Below are 19344 nucleotides of genomic sequence, written 5' to 3'. Positions count from 1 at the left end.
TACGATGGCGAGAGTTTACGATATTGAATTGACTGATCTAGCAACATGGCAGACCCTCTCTCTTGTGATCATCGTGTCATCTGCTGCATGGTGGTTATATAACGTTGCTTACGCCACTGATCTGCCCAAGATCAAAGGAATTCCAGAGCTACCAAATGCAGTACCTTTCTACGGCCATCTCAAACTTCTCGGTGATGACCACCCAACAGCTTTCGAAGATTATTCCACCAAGAACAATCATGAAGTTGTGCAGGCTAAGCTGGGTAATCGACGAGTCCTGGTTGTCAACAGCTACAAAGCTGCACAGGAATTCATGGTGAAAAATGCTTCGGCAACCATCGATCGTCCTCTTTTCTACACTTTCCACGGAATAGTGAGTAAGACACAAGGCGGAACTATTGGTACTGCGCCATGGAACAATTCAACAAAACGTATGCGTACTGTAGCCGGCGCGTTGATGACTCGTCCTGCTATTCAGCGGTCTGCACCCATGTTAGACCTTGAGACCACGGCGCTAGTGAAGGGAATTTTTGAATATAGCAAGAAAACCACTGTGGAAGTCGACCCTCGCATCTTTTTCCAGCGGCAGGCGCTTAATCTTACGTTGATGTGGTGCTATGGTACTCGGATTAATAGTGTAGAGGATCCATTGCTGCATAAGATATTACGTGTGGCACATTCTGTCTCTTCGTAAGTCCAAATTCTGTGTTCAATAAAAGTACCCGAGGATTATTCATTGCTGATTTCAATGGCAGATTCCGGTCTACGAATAACAATATACAAGACTATGTCCCATTCTACCGGTATCTGCCCAAAAGCGAGAGAACCAAAACGGCGTTGCATGACCGTAATATCCGCGATGTGTGGCTCAACGAGCTCTTTCAGAAGGTCGTTGATAGAGTTCGTGCTGGTCGGAAACCGGATTGCATCTCTGCCGGCCTTTTGAGCGACAGCAGCAACGATAAGCTTACCGAAGCGGAGATAAAGTCAATTAATGTTTCCTTTGTATCTGGTGGATTTGAAACTTTGGCAACCTCTGGTATAGCATGCATCGGATGGCTGTCAACCGAAGAAGGCCAAAAAGCACAAGAAAGAGCTTATCAAGACATTATAGCAAATCATGGCAGCGTTGAAGCAGCTTGGGATGAATGCGTGCTAGAAGAAAAATCCCCTTACGTCGTCGCTTTGGTACGGGAAGGTCTTCGTTATTATGTCCCAATTCCATTTCTGACACCACGTCAAACAATAAAGTCATTCAACTGGCGTGGTATTGAGATACCCAACGGTCTTACTGTACATATCAATGGCCAAAGCGTCAATCACGACCCGAAGTGTTATGGGCCTGACGCGCATATATTCCGACCAGAGCGTTGGCTTGAAGATAAAGTCCATGGTACCAAGTCACCAGGCCCACCGTATCAATATTCTTACGGTGCTGGCTCTCGAATGTGCCCGGCCGTCGCGATATCCAATCGTCTCCTTTATGCGACATATGTACGTTTGATAATACATTTTCGTTTCAAGGCTTCGAAGAGCGCGCCCCCAAATGTCGATTACATCCACTTCAATGAGGATCTTTCGGTTCAGACGGCCATTCCTAAGAGGTTCAACATTGAGCTTGAACGTCGAGAGCCTGATGACAGCGTGATGAAATGCATTACGCGTTCCGAAAAAGCCACAAGTGGGTTGTATGAATAATGATATCAAATCATCGACGAGACAAAAAATTGGGTAAGAGGACGAATACAGATTCGTTTCCTGGATGTGACAATTTAACTCGGAGATTGTTAGTAGTTTGAATAAAGTCCATAGTGAAAAATTTTCATTGCAACAATTGCGTAACATTTATTTTCATGTCGTAGTTAAGATTTCCAAGTTTGTTATTCACAGGCGTGATTAGTCTTGGAAAATGCATCAACTATCTTCATGTAGATCAGTTCCCAAGCAACATAATACGGCCTACCAGGACTCCACTTCTCTGTCAAATATACCAACAAAAAGTTGCACTGTATCAGAGGCTCAAGAGGACTTGATTTGTGGGCTTCAGTTCGCTTGCTCGACTGTGAGGAAGTCTTCATGATGTAAAGTAAGTAGAGAATCCACACAAAACCCGCTTGCATGACCCGCTCCGTAGTAAGCCATAAGGATGGCACAATTTGTTGTGTTTTCTGCTTTGTCGACATAAGCTGAAGGTACAAACATGCCGCCTGGGCGACTCGTTTGAAAAGACCGATAGTGCAGGGACAAGCAGCTTCTGGATCACTGCTCATGATCCAACTAAGGTCGGTAGAAAATATCGGGTGTTGATTCAGGGTCAACAAAAGTGCCGATTCCTCCAATTCTTGGTTTATTGGTGAAAGATCAGACATAATACCGTGATTGGAGAGAATAGAATTCATCATAGTCTCGGTTCTGCTGCCGTAATGACCCTGAAATTTTTGCAAGAGTTCCATGGAGATGTCTAAGAAAGTCATTTCATGGTTCGATAATGCGCAGAGTGCGTTAAATTGAGCTGAAGGGCGTCTGTAATGGAGGCATATTGACCTGGAACGCAATTTATTAACAGGATATACAAACCAAAAGCTTGTCAGAAGTATGAACATACGCTTCAACTTGGGATAAGAAGAATGCCAGCCGTGCTACCAATTGGAGTCTCTGATTATCTTCCTTGTAAACATATGAAGCAACGGCTAAAAGCATTTGAGATGTATTCAATACATCGAGAGATATTCTACTCCTACCAGGACCGACCGTTTCGTATAGGATGGAGAGACACGCAACGGTTACCTGATCAAAAGCATGCGGCTTGAAGGCATGGAACTTGCTGAATGATATTGGGAGCGTTCTTTGCAAGTCAACTTGACATGCATGTTCAAGATAGGCGTACTCTGGGTGTAGATCTCTAGATAGAACTCGAGCTGATATAGCGTAGATATAAAGTAGAATAATACGGAGCCATGGGTTGGGATCTATCGAGTATGTAAGAAGTGGGTTCATGTCTTGTCGGAACATATTGTCATGTTGTTCAGATAGAACTGGTGGTATTTCTGCGGATATTCGTTCAAAGAAACAGCTGAGCAGCTCTCGTTGAACTGATGGTGTTAACAAGTGATCGCAATCAACAGGTAGCGTTGCAACCCGTGCCGAGATTTCTGAGATGTGTGCGTTATCTGGATTGATGAGTGTTGCAAGCGAAGACGATCCCACGGGAAAGAGTACAGGCACTCGACAAAGCTGATCAAACAAGGACAGTGATGTTCCTAATCCGATATAGTCATGTTCCGGTGTTAGTGGTCGAAGTATTGAGTCTGCTGCGGATCTAAGCGGAGTGTGACTTTTATCCTTCTGAATTTGTATCTGCCTTTCTAGCTCCTCGACTCGTTGTTGAAGAGAATATATATAACTGCACGGATACACAATGAGTTAATGATTGGCATTTGATGTTGGTAAAGATGTTCGATGAGCATACCTGCGCGGAACGCTTTCTTCGAGGCCAGGGTCTACAGTCAAACATTCAACCTCTGCATGTAAACAAGAACCGCACTTGGGGAGTCGTAGGTCACATCTCATTCTCCGACTACGGCAACGAATGCATGTTTGTGAAGGGACAGCCATTTCGAGGGACAGGCCGAATACCATGAAGCCGAAGGTAGCTCGGACTCATGGACACCTGTCAATTTTTATCGTCCGTCGATATTGGATACAAGGTAGAACGTCAAAAAATAACGCTTACCTCGACGATACCACATCTGGGGATCTTTTATCCGGTGTGCAGAGACCCATAGTTCCTTGTATGGAGAATATTAAGTCCTATTACGAGTACATACGAGCTAGTCGATAGGGATAGCTTAGCGCTTCTCTATCTGCCGCGGTCGGAGTTTCCTCCGAGTCGACTGCACCCCACACCGATCCTGGCACAGTTGTCTCCGATTGGCCAGTTATGTGTGTTTTCCAAATCTCTAGATAGCCTCAACGACCAACCCCTTGGAAATATCGGTCATTAAAGGATACCTGATGGGAATACGACAGCAATATTGGACTTGTGGAATGCGCGCTATCCTACCAACCGACAAAGCAAAATAGAATCCCATGCGTTATGTAAGATGAGATCTCGGAGGGTCTCCGGTCGCAATCCTCGAGCTAGTCGAGCCTGTGCGAGATGTCGCAGACGCAAAATCAAATGTGACTTTGTGTACCCTAGTTGTGGTACATGCGCTTCTGCAGGCGTTGACTGTCTGGGATATGACACCATTACTGGAGAGGAACAGCCGCGCAGTCGTGTCACCTTTCTGGAAAATAAGATAGCCCAATTGGAGCTTGAATTGGCTTCATTGCAAGGGCGATCCGTGGGAGACGAAGATTTTGAACATGAGAACCCAGCTCAAGTGCCTGCTTTTTTTGTAGAGTACCGAGCCCAGCTGTTACAGTCCGCTACTTTGAACCATGGCTATGATCGTTCGTACGACGCGGAGTATGACACCGCGCCATGGCGATCAGTCCCATATATATCGCCCTCACTCCTGCCTACACTGGTTCCCACCCAGACTGTCTCTGAAATTCCTCCATCCAAGGACAATGCCATTGCTCAAGAGAGAGACATAGCATCTATTCCCCGGAATGTGGTCGACATAATGTTACGCCATTATGCCGAGTTCTATCTTGCGCAGTATCCTATCGTGGACGAGTCAGATCTTATAGAGCAATGCAACAGAGTCTATGAAAGAACAGCTAGCCCGTTTGATCTGTTTGTCGTGTGCATGGCCCTTTCCATCAGTGTAAGCATCAATACCCCGGTCCCTTGTTATCGCTGAGCTAACGCCAATAGGCACATACCCTGATTCGGCACGATCAAGAAAGAGCAACAAAAGCGGCGGACGAGTTCTGGGAAACTGCAATTACAAATTTGGATGTTGTCTTCAAAGAAAGCACGCTGATACAACTCCAGGCTATCATGCTGCTATGTCACTATAGTTTCGCCAACCCATCGGTCGTTAATTCGAGGATGTGTTCTCGAGCTGCGATGACGCTTTGTGTACAACTTGGCTTGCACAAAGAACCACCTCCGGAGAGCATCCGCAGTTGTATCACTTTAGAATCTCAACGAAGGATATTTTGGACATGCTATGTATTCGATGCCCAAATGAATATGCTGAGAAGTCAACCTTCAACCGTCATCGACATCAATGTTTCCGTCCATTATCCCACTGTTGAGGGACTTGAAAACAAAGATGGAGATAGAGTTGCTATAGCGAATTTTTTATATACTTTTCGGCAGTTGGAGGCGGAGATCACTCTCGGATTGTTCCAGTTTGACACGTGCGGTGACGCTCGCATTGCTACACCACAATGGCTTGACGAAACTCGAGCTCGGATCGATTCGTGGCAAGACAGACTGGACTCTCGCCACTTTGCATCAAGGATTGAGTTTCGGTATATCATGTGCAACTTCCAACGTCTGCGGCTTAATCGAATTACTCCAAGAATGCCTCTCCCTACGAATGCTATGCGACGCGAGTGCATCGCTGCTGGACTGTCCATTGCTTCTCACTTTAGCAGACTATCACGTCAGGGAAGCTTTTTCTATTGGAACCATTGCTGCTGGCATTTCTTTGAAATCGGAATAGTTCTAGTGGAGTCGACGCATACTGGCCTCGATATGTTGAAAAAACGTCAAGAAAGTTTCCTGGACTTTGCTCTCGCCATGGAAATATCAAGGGTGATGCAAACCATACCTGTCGTTTTGAGTAAGATGGTACACCGATGGCCTCAAATTAGACAAATGGTGCTTGAGTTAGAAGACCTCTTTCATCCGGCTCTCCATCGTTTGGAAGCTTTTATCGCCGGTCGACCATTTAATGTTGACATGTCCAATCATGAGTTGATCGCATATCAAGTATCATCCATCAAGAAGCATCTTCTAGCCAATCGTACACCAACCACCTGGCATCAGGAAGATGAAAGCCCCGGTTCATATAATCAATTTGGCATGCAAGTTTCGGCAGCACAGAACCTGTTGTCAATGACCAAACAACCGAACGCAGAGAGTACTATGACCATGGAAGAGGTTCTCCAAGTACTCCAGCCCGACGATGTCACTATAGATTCTGCACTGTCTCAACAACTTACTGTTAACCAAGCGGCAGGCATTGAGCCTGTTTTTGGGATAGAAAACACATCGATGCTATACGGAGCAGAATCGGTCCCTTTGACCACCGCACTAGAGGAACATAATTTGTATGCTGGCTTGAATCCCGATACAAATTGGCTTTCGCCTACCGGGAACTCACTTTTTTGGCACGGTAATGGCCTTGATTTGGACGATATTTTTACTGCATTTGATGAGGGCAACATACATGACCGCCTCATGTAATTGAATCATTCACCCTCTCCCTCCAATTGAGCTTACCATTCTAACTGTTCTTCTGATTAAATATTTTTATGCATACTCTACGGGACGCGGAATAATCGGGAAATACTGAAAACAAAAAACAAAAAAAAAGACAATCTCTTACGATCGATCGAACGTGAAATGAAGGAAGCATTCTACTTCATCTCACGACGGTGCATTTGTATGTCATCTCACGACGGTGCATTTGTATGGCATCTAACACACTGAGGGATAATTCTTTACCCGTTATCCCCGCTTAGGCAAATAAGACGCTAATAACCCTTTGTCTGATACATGTGTAAGCTCATGCCTCCAGAACCCAAACAAAGGATCAGAAGAGTAGAATATGCGATACATTAATACAAGAAAGGTCAGTATCAGGCACGAAACTGCACAACTCACAATCTAGTTCAATTCAGTGTAGCAGAACCCCTAGCCTCATTTATTTTTGCTCTCCCTTGGTGAATTTTGCAAGGCCATCGAGCCAGTCCTGATGTCCCAGCAACATCGGGTTCGGCTGAGTAGCGGCCAATTGAGCAGCCGGCTTTCCAATCTGAGATTCCTGCGTAAGAACACGCACAACACCCCATTCCATGTTCTCAACAATCCACGCATGATACACATCCAACGCAGTCTCCTCATCGCCTTCCTGCCACGCACGCCACGCCAAACGACCAGGTGTAGTCGCAGTTGGCGCAACAGATTCCCAGACCTCGGATTGTAGCGGTGGGAACCCAAAAGTCGAGAAGCTGAATTTATCCGACTTTTTCAACCACGGACCGGATAGAGGAGGTGTGATCTGGCCGACATTCTCGTAGTACTTCTCCCATTTTGTGATATCGGCGAGATTCTGCCAGATCTGTTCGGCTGTGAGGCCTTTGACGAAGATCTCGTTGGAGACGTAGTTGTCGGTGGTACCGGGGAGGTACGGCTTGGGCCAGATGATTTCGGATGACATTTTATTTGGATATCGCTATAGGTAATTCTTTTAAATTAAAGAGTGAAACTGCAAGACACTCTTTGATAGAAACGTCTTTTGCTAGATCGGGGTCAGTCTAGCACCTATATGACGTCACCGTCAATTGTCCGAACAAGTTCTTTGACTTACCAACACAGAACAATAACTGTAGATGGATAGTACAGCAGTCTCAACGAATGTAAAAAATTTTCTTGTATCACTCCTTGAGGACAGCAGTTGGTCTGTTTATCTACCAACATGGTCTTTCTGTTTCGATAGATGAACATGATGCCCCACGCGGAAAAATCCATAAGCGCCGCTTAGTAATTCAACATCGATCAATGCCCAATTTTTACTTAATTTTGCGTATTATAGAACCTGGTCGAAAATGGAGACGGTATTCAAATTCAATAAATTCAAAATCACCATTATTATGAGAGAAGAATCGCAAACATTGACCTCCAACTGAAAATACTTCGAGGGTATCATAGATGCGGAACTACCTTGAGAAACTTAGGGTTTAGAGCATGATAGCCCTAACTCGTCTTGCGATCAATCTGCTTGAACTATTGGTTGATCTTGATGAAGAAGAAAAGTAAAAGACAGTAAAAGACTGTTCTTGAATCATGAGTTAACATTATCAATTGCTATGATGCAGAGCTCAAGTTCCAGTAGACGTTCCGATGAGTGCAGACTCATCGCTGCCTGTGATTACAATAATCGCAACGTGCACTCAATTAGAGATTTGCTTCAGCGACATGCGTTCCATGAAACCCAAATCCAACAACACTGTCGACTTTCGCCCGTCCAACTTCAGTCATCGTCTTTGCGTCAAGGACTAAGAGGTAACTCTTCCCAGCAATACCATCCAAAACGACACTCAGCAATGATCCCGCATCTTCATCATCGGAACTAGGATCTGGTACGAAAATCGGCTCACCAGGCGTCTGGCCATGCTCGCTCCAAGACACCGTACTTTTCGTGTCGACATCAATCTTGACGAGCCCATCAATAAAGGTGCTTTTCCCAGCACTCCTCACTCCATAGACGAATCGGTGCTTGCGTAATTTGAAACGAGGATTAATAGATGGCAACTCAGGCCAAAGCTTTTTATCCATCGAAATGTCAACTGTTGCCTTTAGAGGTCTTGAATTTGGTGTTTTTGGCAAATGCGCCAGACGGAAACGTCGGAAGCCTGCGTAGGTGTCGAAATTAGACGACTCCGTAAGGGACTTTGCTGTTGGAGAATCCGAAAGAAGGTTGTCAACATAGAACCGTTTCAAGACGTCAAGACTATCATAGGCCAAGAGATCTGCCACAACATCAGTCTTTGACGGATCGGTGGGCGATGGCTCCTCATAAGCGTTGATGCTGTGGAAGCTGAAGAATGAATCTGATTCGTAAGTGGCGACTATTCCAGATCCACCTGGTTTGCGATCGATGACAAACCAAGTTGCCCCGGACGAGGTCTTGTAGTCGGCCAGTGTATCAACGAAATTGTGGTTTAGTAGCATCGGCAGGCCGCCCTTTCGAAAATGTGAAGACCATACGCATAGGATAACGTAGTTCTCGCTTATAAAGAATGAATGAATGTACGCGGGAGGGTGCTTGAAGGTCGCAAGAATGTGTGTTTTACCCGTTGAAGGCGACACCGTGAAAACGCGATATACGTTTGTGCCTAGTTCTAGATTATAGTTGAAAACCTCTCCGGTGACTGGATCGGTTTTCGCATGTGCTGCACTTAATTGACCTTTCAGAGACGGGTGCAAGGCAGTCTGTTCAGCGATACCAATCGGCTCTAAAGTTGTCGGATCGAGCATCTGGAGTACAGAATTGTCTGTTTTGTTGCACAGAGTTTGCAAGCCAGACTTTTCGAACGGTTTCTCGCGTTTGCTACCCGTGGGCGAAAGACCCGGGAAATTAACTGACAAAGACACGCAGACATCGACTCCATCGGCGGAATCTTTCGGACTGGGATTAAAGAATGATTGCACTTTTTGAAAAACCGACATGCATGGATCATATTTGGCGCCGAATGTGATTTCGCCTCTGTAGCCGGATTTCTTGATCCTTTGAACGACGCCGTCACACGTCAAACGCGAATTGTGCGTGACTCGGACATTAGAATGTTCGGTCGTAGGTGCATGGATCTGGAATCGGTGTACTTGCGAGAAACAGTCAAACCAGTGATTGAGTTTGTAGGTGGTTTTCTTGTCGGTTTCGACTTCGCGTGGGCCCAAGCCGTTGCGAAATAGCACGCCTGCGCAATACGCAGGAATGGTACCAACGACTTCTAACTCAGTCGGTTCCAATTCTTGGTAGCGAACGTCAAACTATTAGATGGATTAGTATTGAATCAAACAAAACTCTGTGAGCTTGCCTACCCCTTGGGTATTAGGCCAGTCATTATAATGGGCTGTTTTGGTCATATTGCTGGAAGTCTATTGCGGGGTAGACGGATCAGGTACCAAATTGACGCAGTGAATGATTATCTGCACAAATTTTCAAACAGTCTGTAATCATGTTATCAAGTCGTCAACTTATAATCCCAATATCTGACAATCCTAAGTACCACGACAAGGCATCCATATTTGCATGGTTGAGTCAAGGAGTACAAAAAGGCAGAACCCGACGTCATGCGATCCTGAACCAAGGCGTCTAGCCCACGCCCGAGAGCTTTCGGCCGTACGTGAACGAAGTTGTTCAGCCGCGTAATCTAAATATTTCTTTCTGCGGCTTAAAATGAAAACGATTTTTGAGGTAGAATTGAACAACGTAATGTTTGATTCGTCGATGCGATGCAATAACGGTCAGCATAGCCATACTTTACGTAAGGATTGTTGCCGAGTTCTCTCAAATTCACAAAATTACGGCCGTATCTAGCACGCTAACTATTCTCCATGAATCGCGTTTACCCCAGATTCAGTGTATACTATGTAGAGTGTTCCAGCCGATTCAATCAAAGAGGGCACCTGCTAAGCCGTAATTCGTATAGCTTGTCAATGCGCAGGCGATAGAACATGCAGATGAAACCTAAAACGTTACTTTTGAGGACTATGGAACAAGCATCACGATTAAAATGTGTTAACATTATTTTACTGGCTTCAGGATGGAGCACTTCCATTGGTCGATTTATTACAATACGTGTATCGGTCTGGCACAGCTACCCAATAATTTCTGTATCTCATCGCTTTTAATCTTTTTTCATTGGTCAGATGATAAAAGCACGTTACTTACACTGTAATGAGTGCGTCACGGCTTGCGACCGGATCGTTTAGGGTTGACTTCCTTTTGTGGAGCAACTTCATACTCTGATAAGTGATTGTGTAAATGAATTGACTCGTACCTTGTACCAGATAATTACATGCCATGAAAACGCTTGTACATAACTCATGCAGTAAATCAAAAGACGACACGCCTCGATTGGGACGACGCGACATTTGCACATTTCTGCTCACACATTTCGAAAGCCTCAATTTATCTTAATGCGTCCTTGGAAGAGGTGAGTGTAGCCATCACAGAGTAGTAGAGATAACACATGCATCGCGAGCTACGCGGTTATATGTTGATGGATGCGTTACATGCACTGCTGGTGGCTTACAAGGTGAACATAATTTCCAAGGCGCTCAGATAAACCTCAGCAAATTGTTGTGCTACAGTACAGTCGAGACTCTTATCTTCAAATTGAAAGATATCCATCGAGTAACCCTACTTTCTGAAGATTTCGTGGCTGCATGATCGCAACACGTGCGATGTTACACGAGACGTTGCCCGGAATACGTTGTAGCTGGAAGGAATGAGACCTCAATTGTGCGATACTCGAGTACTTAGGTAGGAAGCTCAAGTTCGATTCATGAATTTGTCGTGTTGGCGGAGTGAAGCCTCGAGCACTGAGGATGATCAAGGCCGGGGACTGGTTGACGATAATGGAAATATGTAACCTCTAGCTAAATTTTCACGGTGGTTACGAACAAATCTCCTTCCCAGTCTGAAATTGAGTAGTATCAAGCCAGTCAAATGGTGATATCGAGTTCTTAGATCAACCACACTACAAAGTTTTACAGAATAAAGAAGTTATCGATCTCAGTAATTTAACCTCAACTCCCAAATCCGATGCCTTTCAGGATTAGCCAAGACTACAGCGTCACATTTGCGGGATGACTGTGGAGGAGACTTATTTTAGAGATAATTACATCGGGGTCTTGCATACTGACAATAGTAGAAAATAATGAGAAACATAATTTCAAATGTCTATGAAGAACGAAAATCAGACACGAATGATTATTGAACGAAATTTTGTAATTCAGATATGGCGACGATTGCTCGACATATTCGGCTTTTACCTTATCTGTGAAAATTGATTGGTTTTGACCGGCATCCATAGTCGACAAAACCACCAATCAACTAGCATCAATAATCAGGGGCACCATGATAAAGACCAAATACCCATGTGGTACTCAAATAGTGACAATTACACAAACACTTCGAGAGCGCCCAGTCCGCGGGTGGGCCGTGGGCGGAAGATAGGGCTAGACGGAGGTTACAAGACCAATGCTACAGTGACTTTTCTGCAGGCCACTAACACGGTCTAGCTTGTCCTGGAGTGCAAATGACCAGCAAATGCTACTCTTGCCGCATATCTCGCTGACTGCATGGTCGCTGTCAAGGGATCAATAAGGGGCCATTAAAGTAATATGATTGGCAGCTACTTCTGCATGATCTAACACGCGACTGCACGGGACCTGCGTCAAGGAACTGGAATCTGTTCGTAATCTTCGCGTGAAAATCATTTTTGGAAGAAGTTTAAGATGTTGACGATCTTATTCTGAATTCGAGACTTTACTGACTTATCGTCGTTGTTTGATTCGTGTGCGACGTCTAGCCAACAAGCAATACTCGATAATTGTACTTTATGGAGTAGAATTTGCGGGTTAACCCATCATGATCCACCGAGTCATCCTTAATTAATAGCTTATTTCCTACAACTCTCAGGAACAACGTTCTGTTCGACGGGGCGCAGCTTTTGCTTGTCTCTTACTGGACCGCATAAATTATATCACTCTATGGGTAGCAACTGTGGCTTGCGGCGTCCGACTAGGGCAGATGACCTTCCATGCATCTGTCACTAGGATTGGAGATATCACCAAACACATTGCACGAGGTAGCTTTCTAGTATTCGATGCATTGATTGAGAAGAGTGTTACATTATTGTACCCATGGTGTGAACTATCGCTTTCTGACATCCCCTCACCCGAGGATCTGGCTTTATTTCAGACTTAATTTTGTTTGATTTAGTGTGTTCAGAACACATTTATCGATTCCTATCTAGGTTATCTAAGAGTTACCTTCTCCGTAGACTGTGCGGAGGGTCTTGTGAATGACAACCTAGTGTAACCTTGAACAGCGACATCTCCTACCGCTTTCGGTATCTAGCCTCGAATTGATGGGAATTCCCACGAGTACTTAAACTTCATCATGACCGATTAGAACCGTGCTTTTCTCTCCTTTCTCAAGAATCGCCAGGCCTTGGACTCCCTTCACTCGTCTCTCCTTTCCACTTGAGAAGTACTGGTCTACTTTTCTACATACATTCCTTTTTTGTTCTCTTTTAGCGCATAGCTGGGAGAAACACTTTCCTTCATCATGATGAACTACATTCTCTACGCTTCTGCTTTCTTGGCAGCTTTTAAGGGCGTCCAAGCTGGTATCAACTTGAACAGCGCTCAAAACATCGCTGTGTACTGGGGTAAATACTTGACTTGACCAAAATATGATACGGTATTACTAACACGAAACTTTTCTAGGCCAAAACTCCATTAACTTGGTCGAAGCAAGTGGTGGTCAAGAAAGATTAAGTTACTATTGTGAGAGTAAGTCAGACACCAATCTGTAAATCAATAAATTGTGCGCTAAACTACATGCTAATTACTGTCGTGTACAGATGGACCTCAGGTTGATGTAAGACTATGCCCTGTTGGTTCACAAAATTCCTGCAATTTCAGAACTGATGAGATAACTAGACCTTGATCCTTTCTTTCGTTACCAGGTTTAACGGCGATGGTGGTTATCCTGAGACCAACTTTGCCAATGCTGGAGATAACTGCACAACCTTTGCTGGAACTCAGCTACTTGACTGCCCGCAAATTGCGTGAGTGAAATCAAACGCCTTCTTATAAAAATGAAGTTTCCTTGACGCAATCTCTAACATGAAAATAGAAATGATATTGTCACTTGCCAGGGGCTTGGAAAGACTATCCTGCTCTCTACCGGAGGTGGCACCTACAACGAGGGCGGATTTTCCACTGAAGCTGAAGCGATTGCTGCAGCAAACTTGATGTGGGAAGTTTTCGGCCCCGTATCTTCCAACAGCTCTGTCCTTCGTCCATTTGGCACTGCTGTTATTGATGGCTTCGACTTTGACTTTGAGAACCTGGGCATGAGCAATATGCCCGCCTATGCCAACCAGCTCCGCAGCCTATATTCGCAAGATAAGTCAAAGACTTATTACATGACGGCTGCTCCTCAGTGCGTCTACCCCGACTATGCTGATGGCCCGATGCTGGCTGGTACCGTTTACTTTGATGCTATTTTCATTCAATATTACAACAATGGCTGCGGTGTCAATAGCTACGTTCCAGGTGCGACAACACAGTGGAACTTCAACTTTAATGTCTGGGACAACTGGGCCAAGACCGTTTCCTTGAACCCTAACGTCCGATGCTACATTGGTGTCCCTGGTAACACTGGCGCTGGTAGCGGTTATGAACCACCTGCTACTATCGGTGAAGTCATTGACTTTGTTGTTTCTTCTGGCTGGACCTCCTTCGGTGGTATCATGGTCTGGGATGCCAGCCAGGTCTGGGCTAACTCTGGATTCTTGTCTGGAGTCTACTCTTACCTGCCTTCTGGAACAACAACTCCCACCACGACCACTACCAGCACTACCTCCAAGGCGACCTCCACAACAAAATCGTCCACTTCAACTACAACCACTCTCATCACAACCACCACTTCCAAAACATCGACCACTACGACCAAATCTTCCACCACTACTTCAACTGCTCCAAGCACCACCTGCCCCGTCTCGGGAGGCTCTTGCTCCACCAACGGAGCGTATGCTTGCACTGGTAGCAGCTTCGGTATCTGCGACAACGGTGCCTGGGTTATCGAGTCCTGTGCCTCTGGGCAAGTTTGCGTCCAGGCAGGTAGCGGAGTTTACTGCGGTGCTACTGGCTCTGCTGACCCAGTCTGCTAATTGCACTGTATCGAACGCATTATCCACTTATGCGACCGTATTTCTCCCTTTCTGAATGATTATCTTTATGTCATGATATTTTAGGTGAAGGGATCTCTCAGGGAACTCTCAGGGTTGAATGACTTGATGGGGCAACAGCTTGTACATATGAAAATGCCCAATTTTCTGCGTTCATTTACAGCTAGTAGTTTCTTGCAAATACTTTATTGACGAAGACTTTTCTAGTCACAATCTTCCGTGTCTTGGTTGCTGCTTTAAGTATCAACCTCGTTCGCTTATTTAAGCTGGCGGCCTAAAGCGGCAAGAAGTGCAAACATTAAAAAACGTACGAAGGTACATTGCCGCTTTAAGTAATTGTATTCATCACCAATATTTCGCATAATCCAATTGATCGATACTCGTAGACTTGCCATATAGAGTCAACTGATCATCAATATAAATACATCTTTGGGGTCCCGTCTAGTAGCGAAGCTTGAAACATGTAGCACGCTGCTTTCTTCACCAGACAATCTACTAGTAACAAAAGGCTACTTATGCCCTTCGTCGAATTCTGAATATCAAGGCAAGAGCTACCCACAAAAAATGACCTTTAAGAATGTTGCCCTGGTAGGGGCTTCAGGCCAGTTGGGTCAAAAAATTCTGCGTCATCTATTAGCATCTCCCGCAGAATTTCGGATCACTGTTTTGCAACGTCAACAGCGTGATTTACACCAGTCCAAGTACGACATGGCCGGTCATGAAGCTAACGTTCGCGTCAAAGTAGTCGACTATGAGAACCATGAGATTCTCGTGTCGGCTCTTCGAGACGTTGACGTGATTGTTTCAGCACTCGACTCGGTAACGGCCATCCGTTTGGATCGCCTACTCCTGGAAGCTGGTAGAGCCGCTGGAGCGAGAAGGATGTTTCCGTCTGAATACACATTAGATGTACTACATCCGGCTGCAGTGGCTCTCATGGGCGAGGCTCATCCACGTGTGCAACATGCGAGGCTTTTTGATGCACTCGCTCAGGTATCCGACGACGAAACGGCCATCTCGTCGACAACAATCGTCTCAGGGATGTTCCTTGATTTTGCCATGAAGGGCCATCATGGGAATTATGATCTTGACAAATATTCAGGTATATTGTTTGATGGAGGTGATGTTCCAGCTACTGGTTGCTCCAGTGACTTTATCGCAGCAAGTGTGGTTGCGGCACTAAGGATGCCAGAGGAACTGACGAGGAATAAACGAATTCATATTGCGGAGATGCGTTATACCGGTCGACACATCCTGCAAGCTTTGGAGGTGGCGACGGATACCAAGTTTTCTGCAACCTATGTATCTAGTGAATTCATCCAGAAGAAGTTGACATTGGCTATCGATCAGGGACTAGAGAGAGAAATATTTGTGCTTCCGGTCGTCTTGCTCAATTTCGCATCGACCAATGAAGCGTCGAAGGCCTGCGGGGCTGGGTATCTTGAAACTGGTCTTGATTGGAACGCTGGTGGCTTTTTGACTCAAGAGCGAAAGACTTTATTGGAGATTGCCAGAGAGGTTGTTCAGGCACGCTGATACTTTTTCTTTCGGAGTTCAGCCGATACAGTCGGTGCATACCAAGAGATACCCATCTTGCTTTAACCGCACCGACTCAAGCCCACAGGTAACAGTAAGTATTTAGTAGAACGAGTCAAGGTGTATGTCTCGCAGTTTGCAGATCTCACAGATTATTCTCGGTACTCAATACTGTTTATTTGATAATTCTTCACATTGAGCATTTTCTTAGAGCTTTATGAGCAGTATTAACTTTTTCAGCTGAAGAAGACCACGAAGTATTCCATCGGTATCCCGGCCGGTGGTTTCAGATAACGAGTGACTTGTGTATCCTATTATGGCCTTCCCTGCAAGCTGGGATAATAATTTCGGCCCGTATCACCAAACAATCGACTAAGTAGGAGATTGAGATGTTGTTGCTTGTGAATAATATTCACTCTAATCAACTACCATGGAAATCCAATCCCCCTACGCACATGCACCTACAATAGGCAATAATTGAACATTGAAACAAGGGAACGAAGTGCTCCCTGTCCTATGCTCTGAATTGATGGGCATTCTACTCGCAAGGGCAGTTATTTTAAGTCACATCAACAGGAAAGGCTGTATTTTGATGGACTATCTTGCCACCTTGGTTCTGCTAAGTTATTTTATCGGTCTCCTTAAATGGTCTAAATGGTTCTACTGCTGAATAAGCTCATTCTAACCCCGTGCTGATGATGAAAAAGGACAAAATGATATACGTGTTCTTCAGTACTTGAGTAAGTTCAAGATTCATTTCATATCAGATGATGCGATATCAAGTGACCATTATAGGTAAACGTATAGGATATGTTATGACAAATCCATTAATTACGAATAGTATACAAAGAGTTATAGATTATAATATCTTTTTAGTGAATAATCCATATTTAGAATTAGAAAACAGAAGCCAATTGAATATATTATAAGTATAAAGTTAAGGATATTACTCATCTAATCTATAAGAAAATACTAAGACTTCATTATCTAGGTATATTTCTGATAAGAAAACTTATACGATATTTCTAGTATATTATTGCAGATGAGAATATGAACTTATAAGCAAAATCCTGCCTAATACACTTCGTCTTTGATTCAAATCATGTTACTCCTCGTCAAGTCGTTTTCCACCATCTGGATAAGCTTCAGATATGCTCCTGTATTATTCGTCAATTTCCAAGACAAACCGAATTGGACCTCTTCACTTACCTGCAAGCTTCCATCTATTATCGATCGCTTCGAGAACTCTTTTACAACTTAACAGTCCCTTGATGTATAACTCATCGGCGGACTCGCCAGCCAGCCATGCCGATGTGATCGCGCAGTAATATAGACAATGTAGAACAAGGGGGGAAATAGATTCCATACCTATGTTTGTAGCTTCCTCGAGAACCGAAGCGAATTCAATGAGGCGAGCGGTAGTGTCCTTTATTGTTTGAAGGGCACGTTGAGTGGTTTCACGAATAAGGTTAGCCGACTCTGGGCTCCATTCAGCAGGATGTTGGAAAAATGAGTCGCATGTATGATGGCCGGCGATCTTCGTCAGAGCACTGGGATATGGTAAGCCACAAGATCGGAGCTATCAAGGATGTGATGATATCACCTGAAGCAGAGTCCGAGAGAGGTATAATCCAAGTCTACGCCTACAGATTCGGACAAAATGAGCTCCAGGAGTGAATGAATCGCTCCGCAAATTAGGTTGAAATTGGTCGCTGCGAATTGAACATCATGGTTTTCATCGGCACAGTGTCGTATTGTACGTCCAAGTAAATTGGCTGATTGTGCCAATCTTGCGAACCGGCTGACCTTGACATCAGGTGGCGTTGAGGCGAGCACCCGCTCTGGAGGTCTGATATCCTGTTACTAGATTAGCTTTCCAAAAAATTCGCGAAGAACTTGCGCCCCGGGCTCACCCCATTATCCCAAGCTGTATCATCCGCAGGAATATATGACATTGCGCTTGGTTCCTCTGTGCATAAGGGCCGCTCATCTAGTCCGATAGTAACAAACCTTAGAAACCTAAAGTTAGTTACTTAAAATCTTAGGTAGAATATCAAAAATAGATACCGGTCAAGTATCAAAACAAGCCACCAAACCCTCTGCTTCTCCTCCCAATCTATCCATTTATAGGTGTTTTGAGGCGTTTGCGAGGCGGAATGACGGTGAGCACCGAGTGCAACCCCCTGGCGAGCACAAGTCCCAACAGACACGTATGCGGCTGGATAAATTGCATGGCCAATCTCGTAGACAGAGAGGAGAAGGCCGGCTTGCAGCGTCCTCAGAGATAAGAATCCTGCAGTTTGTAGATTGGATTGAAATTGCTTCGCAGCAACATAAATTGGTGATGTATCTGCTCTTGCCGAGGTCGGAGTATGGCACAGTAGCTCCATGCAGAGTAGCAGCAATGCTTGATCTGCTAGCTGTGGCTGAGTGAATCGCATTCTAGTCAGCTTCAATCTGCTAAAAATCGGCATCCACTTATGAATGCTCCCCAGATAGGTTGAGACAAGATCATCCAATTGATTGTGATCGCCCAAGAAATTTGAAATGTACTCAGGGATAGCAAAGTCCTGAGTGGTCGCCGAATACCTTAGGTGTTGCGCGATCTCGTGATCTAAGAAAATCGCTTGGGTATAAAAGTGAGGAGATTGCTGGCTTTCCACAGCAATTTGACCAAGGTTTTCCTCTGGAGACAAAGTTGACTTAGATGAGGACTTTTCAACAATCTGCTCAAGATCTTGAACTCTAGAGCGAAGACGTCTTATCTCGTCTTCATACGGAGTTTCTGAGCGCTCAGAGTAATTGCATGTCTGAACCAGTCTAATAAGACATGTGAGAATCAGCAAACTAGGTTAGAAGGTTTGGCTGGATCTCGGGCCCGCTTGCCTCGAACATAGTGAACAGCTCGGTAGACCCTTGTCGCACCGACGTTTCTTCTCTTTGCATCGATCGCAGGCCTTGGCGGCTAGTTCAGCGGAGGGTGCGGCAACCCGGTCCATTCCCGATCAGACTGGTGTAACTTTCTCGTTGCTAGGCGTGTGAGGTGCAACATACAATTAATGTGAACGAATGAGCGGTCGTGATTCAAAAATTGACGAGGCTGGAGACGCGGATAAGTTGTTTTTCCGTCGCCTCTTAGCTTACGGTAACCCCAGGCTCGATATCCGCGCTAGCTCTTTCTTCAGCGTA

At 44.9% G+C, this 19344-nt stretch overlaps 5 protein-coding genes across 5 annotated transcripts; 3 read left to right on the top strand and 2 right to left on the bottom strand.

The window, feature by feature from the left end:
* Nucleotides 1-4: 4 nt before the first annotated feature.
* On the top strand, nucleotides 5-6370 carry BHQ10_009544 (uncharacterized protein; the record flags this gene model as incomplete). The annotated part of the gene is made up of 4 exons (XM_040882471.1): nucleotides 5-690; nucleotides 756-1681; nucleotides 4225-4775; nucleotides 4826-6370. 4 exons carry the CDS (start codon nucleotides 5-7, stop codon nucleotides 6368-6370), a joined length of 3708 nt encoding a protein of 1235 aa, XP_040738046.1.
* A 460-nt stretch (nucleotides 6371-6830) lies between these two features.
* BHQ10_009543 (uncharacterized protein) lies at nucleotides 6831-7346 on the bottom strand (the record flags this gene model as incomplete). The annotated part of the gene is made up of 1 exon (XM_040882470.1): nucleotides 6831-7346. One exon carries the CDS (start codon nucleotides 7344-7346, stop codon nucleotides 6831-6833), a length of 516 nt encoding a protein of 171 aa, XP_040738045.1.
* A 737-nt stretch (nucleotides 7347-8083) lies between these two features.
* Nucleotides 8084-9775, bottom strand: BHQ10_009542 (uncharacterized protein; the record flags this gene model as incomplete). Its single annotated transcript, XM_040882469.1, has 2 exons — nucleotides 8084-9679; nucleotides 9731-9775. The coding sequence occupies 2 exons, from the start codon at nucleotides 9773-9775 to the stop codon at nucleotides 8084-8086; spliced, it is 1641 nt and encodes a 546-aa protein (XP_040738044.1).
* Nucleotides 9776-12989: 3214 nt separating this feature from the next.
* On the top strand, nucleotides 12990-14601 carry BHQ10_009541 (uncharacterized protein; the record flags this gene model as incomplete). Its single annotated transcript, XM_040882468.1, has 5 exons — nucleotides 12990-13092; nucleotides 13151-13216; nucleotides 13288-13304; nucleotides 13367-13494; nucleotides 13563-14601. The coding sequence occupies 5 exons, from the start codon at nucleotides 12990-12992 to the stop codon at nucleotides 14599-14601; spliced, it is 1353 nt and encodes a 450-aa protein (XP_040738043.1).
* Nucleotides 14602-15183: 582 nt separating this feature from the next.
* Nucleotides 15184-16155, top strand: BHQ10_009540 (uncharacterized protein; the record flags this gene model as incomplete). The annotated part of the gene is made up of 1 exon (XM_040882467.1): nucleotides 15184-16155. The coding sequence occupies one exon, from the start codon at nucleotides 15184-15186 to the stop codon at nucleotides 16153-16155; it is 972 nt and encodes a 323-aa protein (XP_040738042.1).
* Nucleotides 16156-19344: the final 3189 nt, after the last annotated feature.

Source organism: Talaromyces amestolkiae (genome assembly GCF_001896365.1).
Source record: "Talaromyces amestolkiae strain CIB chromosome Unknown scaffold25.1, whole genome shotgun sequence".
NCBI classification, from domain to species: Eukaryota; Fungi; Ascomycota; class Eurotiomycetes; order Eurotiales; family Trichocomaceae; genus Talaromyces; species Talaromyces amestolkiae.
The sequence above is the reverse complement of the archived record's forward strand: the minus strand, read 5'-3'. Positions and strand labels throughout refer to the sequence as shown.